At 36.0% G+C, this 8,899-nt stretch overlaps 1 protein-coding gene across 2 annotated transcripts; it reads left to right on the top strand.

Moving 5' to 3' along the window:
• The first annotated feature begins 674 nt into the window (after positions 1 to 674).
• On the top strand, positions 675 to 5,362 carry LOC127096887 (probable galactinol--sucrose galactosyltransferase 2). 2 transcript variants are annotated; one of them, XM_051035422.1, is made up of 14 exons: positions 675 to 834; positions 1,407 to 1,611; positions 1,881 to 2,122; positions 2,229 to 2,319; positions 2,490 to 2,538; positions 2,631 to 2,722; positions 2,853 to 2,960; positions 3,068 to 3,178; positions 3,319 to 3,871; positions 3,951 to 4,018; positions 4,115 to 4,249; positions 4,411 to 4,628; positions 4,727 to 4,815; positions 4,915 to 5,362. In XM_051035422.1, the coding sequence occupies exons 2-14, from the start codon at positions 1,421 to 1,423 to the stop codon at positions 5,203 to 5,205; spliced, it is 2,238 nt and encodes a 745-aa protein (XP_050891379.1). In that variant the 5' UTR covers positions 675 to 834; positions 1,407 to 1,420; the 3' UTR covers positions 5,206 to 5,362. The 2 variants fall into 2 exon arrangements, with proteins under 2 accessions (XP_050891379.1, XP_050891378.1); XM_051035421.1 differs by lacking the exon at positions 675 to 834 and adding an exon at positions 939 to 1,205.
• Positions 5,363 to 8,899: the final 3,537 nt, after the last annotated feature.

The raw sequence follows: 8,899 nt of genomic DNA, 5'->3' as shown, positions 1-8,899 counted from the left end.
TATTTTTGGATGTCATTTAGATGATGATCGTATTCATCAAATTGGAAGGGCATTCTTTCCCGTTTTATTCTCTCAATTTTTGGTTAAGTGGAATGTGAGCCATTGATTGAAAATAGATAAAGAGATAAAATATTAAAAAAAGAAAGAAATGAAAGACTAATGAGAATCTAGTGGTGCAGATTTGCACTGCTCTCTCCTGGAGACAATCCTCTTCCCATCAAATTTTAATAATTTACTTAATACAACACGTCAGTCATAAATTATTTTGATAAAAGTTTAATCTTAAATTTTTAAAGAGGTATAAGAAAAAAAACTATTAAAAAATCTCAAAACTAATAACTATACAGTTCTAATATGTATCAATTTCACTTAAACGAATAATACTCGGATGTTTGTTGTATCATGACATACTTGTTAACAATAACATTTACTTTTTATTTTCATGTGCTCAAATGACATGATAAATATGAGTTTTGGAATGAATACCATGCCTGTTCATTTGAGCAGAATTATGATCAGCCTTCTCGCATCTACTAAATTATTTTATTTTGGGGCTAAGACTGAAAAAATATCTCTGTTCATGTCATTTCCAAGACAGTAATAATTTACCAATTTTCCTGGACTACAATGCATTCCAAGTCTCCACGTGTCACCATGTGAAGTCTAGAACTAGCTCGACCTTTTACCACTGCACATGCTATAAAAACCTCACCGCGCTTTATTCCGCTTCTTCTATACTCATTCAAAATATCTCTCGACAAACTGCAACCATAATTATCTTGTTCGTTATTTCGTCCTTTTTAACACCACAGAGTATAACGCTTTTATTTTTCGGTGAGTATTACTATAAACTATTTTTGTTTTGGCGGTGGTGTAGTTATGAAATGCAAGAGTTCAGTTTTTTTTTTTGTTTCTACGTACGTGTTGTTGTTTCTTGCGTGTGTTCACTGGTTTGACTCGGTGACACCGACTTAACAAATAGGATTTTTCTTGAAATACAAAGTCTAACTCTAAGACATATTTTCTCTGTAACGAGATGTTAGTACACATACAAACAACCATGTTAAGGACAACAACAGCAGTAGCTTCAGAGCAATACTCCAAAAGATGGATAAGGACTCCTCCTTCATGTGCACAACCAGATAGGAACAAGTCTAACTCACGCTTAACCTTTAGGACCTGTCATCATCATCATAAGTCTCTAGGTTCATATCACATATTTATAGCTAGACTTTATTACTTTAAAAAAATATTTTGTAATATGTAAATATGAAGTTCTAATAAAACAGTTCTTCCTTTAATTTATTGTTTTCATGTGTATTGTGACATTGGATTGTTATAATATAGTAAAGGGGTACTACTATTTAGTTTTGTGCTTATCAATTTTTGATACGTGTTTGTTGCAGTTAAGTGTTCGAACATGACGGTGACACCTAAGATATCGGTTGACAATGGGAATCTGGTGGTTCACGGGAAGACGATACTCAGTGGAGTTCCGGACAACATTGTACTAACACCAGGAACTGGAAAAGGCATTGTGACAGGTGCTTTTATTGGTGCTACTGTTTCCAACACCAAAAGCATCCATGTCTTTCCCATAGGTGTCTTACAGTAAGTTCTTTTACCATTTACAACATTAATTCTTAATATTTTAGAGCAGTCTTTTGTAGGTTCTGGGTAGGTTAGTGACGGTTTAATCACGACAAAATAATTAGAAGTCTATTTAACCACATTTTAACCGTGGTAAAGATTTTGTGACTTTCTATTTAAAATACAGTTTAACCGATCCTATGTATAGTAGTCCGGGTCTTGAATATTCTTGTTGTTAATGGTTGGTTATATTAAGTTGAAATGATAGAGTTGAATTCATTTATGAACAGGGATCTTCGATTCTTGTGTTGCTTTCGGTTCAAGTTATGGTGGATGACACATAGAGTAGGAACTTGTGGAAGGGATATCCCTTTGGAAACCCAATTCATACTTATAGAGATCAAAGAAAGTAAAAATCAGAAGCAAAATTCTCCTGTCATTTACACTGTCTTGCTTCCTTTGTTGGAAGGCCAGTTCCGCGCTGTTCTGCAAGGAAATGACAAAAATGAGATAGAGATTTGCCTTGAAAGTGGTGAGTTACAAACATGAAATGATGATGAGATGAAGCTATGATTAATGAAGATGCTGTTTTTTGGAGAATCGAAACGAGATTTTGCTTTTGGTGTGTGGTTTTGCAGGAGATCCTGCTGTTGAGACCAATCAAGGCCTTCACCTGGTCTACATGCATGCTGGAACCAACCCTTTTGAAGTCATCAGTCAAGCTGTCAAGTGACGCGTTTTTCTCTTTTTGTCTATTTGATCTTTTCTCTTTGTTTCCCTATGATGTTGTAAAGTCATTTGCAGCTATAGAAAAAAAAAATTTTCTCTCATTTGGTGAAATTGTGATTTGTATTTTGACAAATGTGGTGTTACTGATTTCTTTTCTGCGTGTTATTAAGGGCTGTTGAAAAACACATGCAAACTTTTCTGCACCGCGAGAAGAAAATAGTAAGAATCTTATCTTAGCCATATCACCAATAGATCCATCTTTTAGTTATGTAATAGATCTTCTAACTTTTTTATCGATTGGTTTTACACAGTTACCGTCTTTCGTTGACTGGTTTGGCTGGTGCACATGGGATGCTTTCTATACTGATGTCACAGCTGAGGGTATTGAGGAAGGATTGAAAAGGTAATTTGTGAGAGAAACATGAGTGTCTTGCTTTTCTTTTTTATGGTAAGTGAAAAGAGATCAAGATGATGTTTAGAGGCACCAACTAGTTACTGAAATGCTGCGTTTTATTTCATTTCTTCTCCTTTAGCCTATCAGAGGGAGGTGCATCTCCACGGTTTCTCATCATCGATGATGGTTGGCAACAGATTGAGAGTAAACCAAAAGATGCCGATTCTGTTGTACAAGAAGGAGCACAGTAAGATTTTATCTTGTTTCTTAATTTAGCATTTTTCATGCACATTGCATAGAAAAAGTCCTAATTTAGAAATGTATAACTGATCCTCGGGGATATGATTCTTGCAGGTTTGCGACACGGTTGATTGGTATTAAAGAAAACACTAAGTTTCAAAAGAATGGTGGGGGGAATGGCTTGGAGCATGTTGTAGATCAAACAAAGCAACTACACAATATGAAGTATCGTCTAGCATCCTGAAATCCTATAAATTCATTTCAAAATGATTCGTATTCTTCGAGTTGTTGAGTTATGTGACAGAAGAATTATCATGACTTAATTGCTTATTTTATGTTTCTGAATTTTTGGTTTTCTATGGCAGGTATGTATATGTTTGGCATGCTCTAGCTGGTTATTGGGGTGGAGTGAAGCCAACAGCAATTGGAATGGAACACTTCAACACTGTTGTAGCATACCCCATACACTCCCCGGGCGTTCTAGGAAATCAACCAGACGCCGTCATGGACAGCTTGACTGTCCATGGGTTAGGTCTGGTTCATCCGAAAAAGGTCTTTGATTTCTACAATGAGCTCCATGCTTACTTAGCTTCGTGCGGAGTAGATGGAGTGAAAGTTGATGTGCAAAACATTATCGAGACCCTTGGTTCAGGACATGGCGGAAGAGTCTCAATCACACGTAGCTATCATCAAGCTCTCGAGGCTTCTATTGCTCGAAATTTTTGCGACAACGGATGCATTTCTTGCATGTGTCACAATACTGATGGCCTCTATAGTGCCAAGCAGACTGCTGTTGTGAGAGCCTCTGATGACTTTTACCCACATGATCCTGCTTCTCATACCATTCATGTTTCATCGGTTACGTATAACTCAATTTTCCTTGGAGAGTTCATGCAACCTGACTGGGACATGTTTCATGTAAGTAGAAGTGAATCTGTATTTTGAGTACCTTTTAATAGCTATATTCTTGTTAACAAAAGTATATTGGTAATTTCAGAGTTTACACCCGGCAGCCGAGTATCATGCTGCAGCTCGTGCGATCAGTGGAGGCCCAATTTATGTCAGGTAGTATATTGACATTCATTGCAGTTCTTGTTCAACATTTGGTTATACATGACTATATGTACTAATATCGTCATGTTGCTTTTGTTGTGTATATAGTGATAAACCAGGAAGGCATAATTTTGATCTTCTAAAGAAGTTGGTTCTTCCTGATGGCTCGGTTCTCCGTGCTCAGTTACCCGCCCGACCCACTGTTGACTCTCTCTTTGTTGATCCAGCAAGAGATGGGAAAAGGTTTGTTAAATATTCTATCTGATATTCAGTGTTAAGAGTTTGACCTTGTAACTTCAAGAGACGGAGTTCAGCTCCTATCAGAGACAGTCATTGATAGGAGTTTTTCTTTAGTAGTCACTAGTTGGTATGCTTGAATCTTGTGTATTAAAATTCATTTTCAGCTTGCTCAAGATATGGAATTTGAACAAATGTTGTGGAGTTGTTGGTGTATTTAACTGTCAAGGTGCCGGGTGGTGCAAGATAGAGAAGAAAAACCGTATTCATTGCGAAACCCCTGAGACACTTACTGGCTCTGTCTGTACCTCTGATGTTGATCTTATTGCTCAAGTAGCTGGTGCTGATTGGAATGGAGATGCTGTTGTCTTTTCTTATAGATCAGGTAATTTCATTGAGCTTAAAATCTTTGAATTTCAAGAAGTGAAGTTGCTACTGTGAAATTCAACTTTATTAAAATATTGGCTAGCATCCACATTTCAGGTAACATAACTCTTTTACCAAAGGGTGCTTCAATGCCAGTGACATTAAAAGTTCTAGAATACGAGCTTTTCCATTTCTATCCAATCAAGGTAAGGCTTAAGCAAGTTTGTTATACAAGATATTGCGAAGAATTGTTTGTTTGGTACCGATGAACATGATATGCTGAATGAATTGATGCTTTTTGACAGGAAATCGCGCAAGGTATTTGGTTTGCACCAATAGGGCTATTGGATATGTTCAACACTGGAGGAGCTGTGGAACAGTTTGAAATCCATCAAAAAGGAGTAGCCGCATCAGTTAGCCTAAAAGTGAGAGGAAGTGGAAGATTTGGGGTTTACTGTTCCCAGAGGCCAGTGAAGTGTGTGGTGGGTGATAATGAAAATGAGTTCAAGTATGAGTCAGAGACTGGGTTGACAACTTTCTACATCCCAGTTTCAGTTGAAGACATGTATAAATGGTCAGTAGAGATACAGTTTTGAGTTATGGACCCTTCTTAGAAGTTACCAGTATGAGAATTTCTGGGTTGAAGATGCTGTTTTGGGTTATAAAATGACATATAGAAGTATAGGATTTGAAGGTTTAGGATGTAAAGAATGGTTGTTTCTTTTCAATAATAAAATCATGTTTTAAAAGTTATATAGTGTCACTTTTGGTTAGATAGAAAAAGTGTTGATCTTTTAAATTGGGTCTATTTTTTCATGGGTCCTATCCAATATATAGTATGGGTTTATATTTTTCACAATTCTTCCCTCTATCATTTACAACATTAAGCTGGAATAGAGAGTGAAGAAACTTGTCCAACAACATTTGCATGTAGTTACTACTTTGGGTCGGATCAAAGTTGTTGAGTGCTTGACCATCATTTCAAAACCAAATTCATAGTAACATCACTCAATATGCTGCAGGTCCACATAGGGAATCCATTTATGAGCTGCATTTCCCCATTTAAGTTCTTCTAAAGCAACCCAACCCAAACCTTGTACAAAAGCTCATTCGATCTTCCCAACATCTATTGTTGGGTTCAGAGAGTAGTCGAGATCTGCCCAACATCTATTGTCGGGTTCAGAGAGTAGTCGAGGTCCAAAATTATAGTTGCTAGTCTGGTGTGAAAATCTCCAATCAAGGTGTCAATTTAAACCTCGGCAAATGCAGTCGCCTAAGTGAAATACCTAATATGGGAAGAAAGATATCTTCTCTCTGCATAGCACGCAATAACTGGCTCAGCAGAAGTATTGAATTTATGTTGGGAAGCAATAGGTTCCATGCGTGCGATTATTTGCTGACATGCATCTAAAACCGCTTCTCCAGACATATCTGAATTTGCAAAATGTTGGACAAGAATTAGGAACTTTATTGATACTTATAGGTAAACCTTGACCCATTTTCACACCACCATTGATTACTAAGACAATTCCATCTGTATAGACGTTAACCAAAGTTCCTGCCTCTAGACATAAATAATAGCCACATCCACCCTTCATTCTTCCCTTTTGGTAGAAACTCTTTTCTCCTATGACAAGGAGGTTTATTCTCAAAAGTGTATGTTAAAGGTAATTATCTCAACAACCACCACCTAATTTTGGCAAAGCTTGCACATTATCAATCATCACCTCTCTTGAATCCATTCCAATGAAAGAACACCTTGAGATTGAATATTAGAAAGTAGGTGGCAAGCATGTACTCTGCCCCGTCCCGCCTCTTTTTTAACGGGCTAAAGGCGGACAGACCAAGCTGGTAGGCGGTATGAAATTCCAACCCTTCATTTTTTTTCCGGATGCGTGGATCGATTCGGCGTGTCATGATCCGATTTTTCACCCATAATTGGGACTGCTTTTTTAATCCTAGACTTTATGTGTGCCTAACTACCTCCGTGAAATTATAATAATACTCTTAAAATTCCGATTTATTATTCACCTGCATAAATCATCAACTATCTATCCATTAAAATAAACCAAATTTTCTAATATATAAAAATTGTAGTAGTTAAAAGCCATTTTTTTAATTAGTAAATGTTAAAAAATTGAAACTACCTTCTTTTCACCCATTTATTTTTTATTTTTTATTTTTAACTATCTCACTCTTTCTTTTCTTCTCTTAATTTAAAATTTAAATTTTTCCTATAATTCTTTTTCTTACACTTTCTCACTTTTATTTCAATTTTTCCTCTCTCCATTTTCTTTTTCCTATTTTACTTTTATAAGTATAAATAGTAAAATTTAAAACTCTTTTTAATTTAATGAAGAAGAACTCAGAAAAATGTTGAATATTTAAAACTCAAAATATATCTAAAATAAAAACATAATTATTTTATAATATTATATCTATAAAAAATATTCATAATTTATATGACTATTGTTCGATTTATAATTAAGTAACTCATTTGTAATTGAGAATTTATTATTCAAATAACCCACTTTTTCAAAAAAAAAAATCAAAATAATCCACTTTTCAAATTAATTTTTAAACTACCCCACTTTGAAGAGGTGGCGCCAGATGAATTGACGTCTGCTCTCTAAGTTAAAGAGGTGGTGTCAATTGGATTGACTTGTACACCTAGTGCAGCCAATCCAATTGGCACATGTGTGTTAGGTTTTAAAGGAGTCACCAATTGGTGTGACACCTATGTGTGTTGTGTAATTTATTTTAAAAAATAATGTATATTTTAGATGAAAGTCGAAATCGGATCAACTGATATTAATATGAATATGTGTTTACATACAATAATCAAAAAGACTAATGTCATTAAGGTTTCTTCCTTAGTCATCTTAGAACATATGTCGCTCTACAAATCAATCTCAGTTTGATTTCAAATAGACATGCTGCTATTGAGAGTGCTTACAATAACCATGATAACGAATGACATAATCCTCCTTCTACCCATGTCTATTGCATTAGACATAATCGCACAAAATTTCACGCGTGCAATCAAAGACAAGAATCTTCGCAAAAAATTGGTGAATGCAGGGTATGCTCTAACTCGGTCGTCACTTTAAAATTACCGTGACGAAATTAGATTGTCAAATGCAGATGCAGGAAGGTGGGTGGATAACATACCTTTAGAGCAGTGGACAAGGGCATTTGATATAGAATGTCGATGGGACCACATGACAACAAACCTTGTAGAATGCATGAACGACATATCCAAAGGCATTAGAAATCTACCAATAACCGCATTGGTTAGAACAACCTCTTTTAGGTTGGCATCGACCTTCGCAACCAGAGGCGAAAGATGGAGTGCAGTGTTAATGTCAGATCAATTATTCAGTGAATGTTGTATGAAAATGATGAAAGAGGAAACTATCAAAGCTAGCACACATGCGGTTACAATCTTTGACCGTCATAGGCAAAATTTCAGTGTACATGAAACGATGGACCACAATGAGGGTAGGTCAAATTTATCCTATGCTGTCAGACTAAACAGAAGTTGGTGCAACTGTGACAAGTTCCAGGCTTTCTGTATTCCTTGCTCCCATGTCATTGCGGCATGCGCACCTACTCGCCAGGATGCTTACAGACATCTACCTGATGTTTACAAGGCCATTACCATCATGAATGTTTATAACAAAAGCTTCTCAGTGCTACCAATGGAGAAATATTGACCTCCATATCAAAGGGACATAGTTTGACACAACGATGAGATGGGAAGAAAAAGAAAAGGACGGCCAAACAACACATGTATTATAATAGAAATGGATACGACTAATAAAATGATAAGATTATGTAGTATATGTCGTCAACCCAGACACCATAAGAAAAAATATCTCAATCTCGGAGCAACCTCTGCATCATAATTTAGTACCTACTTTCAATTTTTGTAATCTTTGATTTTGATATACTAATAACTTTTTGTAACAACAATGTCAACAACAAACATCACTCCAACTTAAACACACTTAATCGAACAGGTCTAAATAAACAACACAAACAACAGATATCAAAACAGATAAAAATATTTAACCACATGTAACACCCCAAAATTTGCCCTCCTCATTCATGCATTCATTTTTTAGGTCATTTAGCATTTCATATTACATTGCATCATGTCAACCAGAATCAGCTCCAAGAAGCTTGAACATCATCCAGGACACTTTGTGGGTTTTATTCAAATGATCAGTCAATACAAGGAAAAGACTTGAGGTACTACCAACAGGACCAAATGGGGCCTATTCACCG

The sequence above is a fragment of the Lathyrus oleraceus genome, chromosome 6 (genome assembly GCF_024323335.1).
Source record: "Lathyrus oleraceus cultivar Zhongwan6 chromosome 6, CAAS_Psat_ZW6_1.0, whole genome shotgun sequence".
NCBI classification, from domain to species: Eukaryota; Viridiplantae; Streptophyta; class Magnoliopsida; order Fabales; family Fabaceae; genus Lathyrus; species Lathyrus oleraceus.
This window is presented reverse-complemented; position numbering and strand designations above follow the sequence as displayed.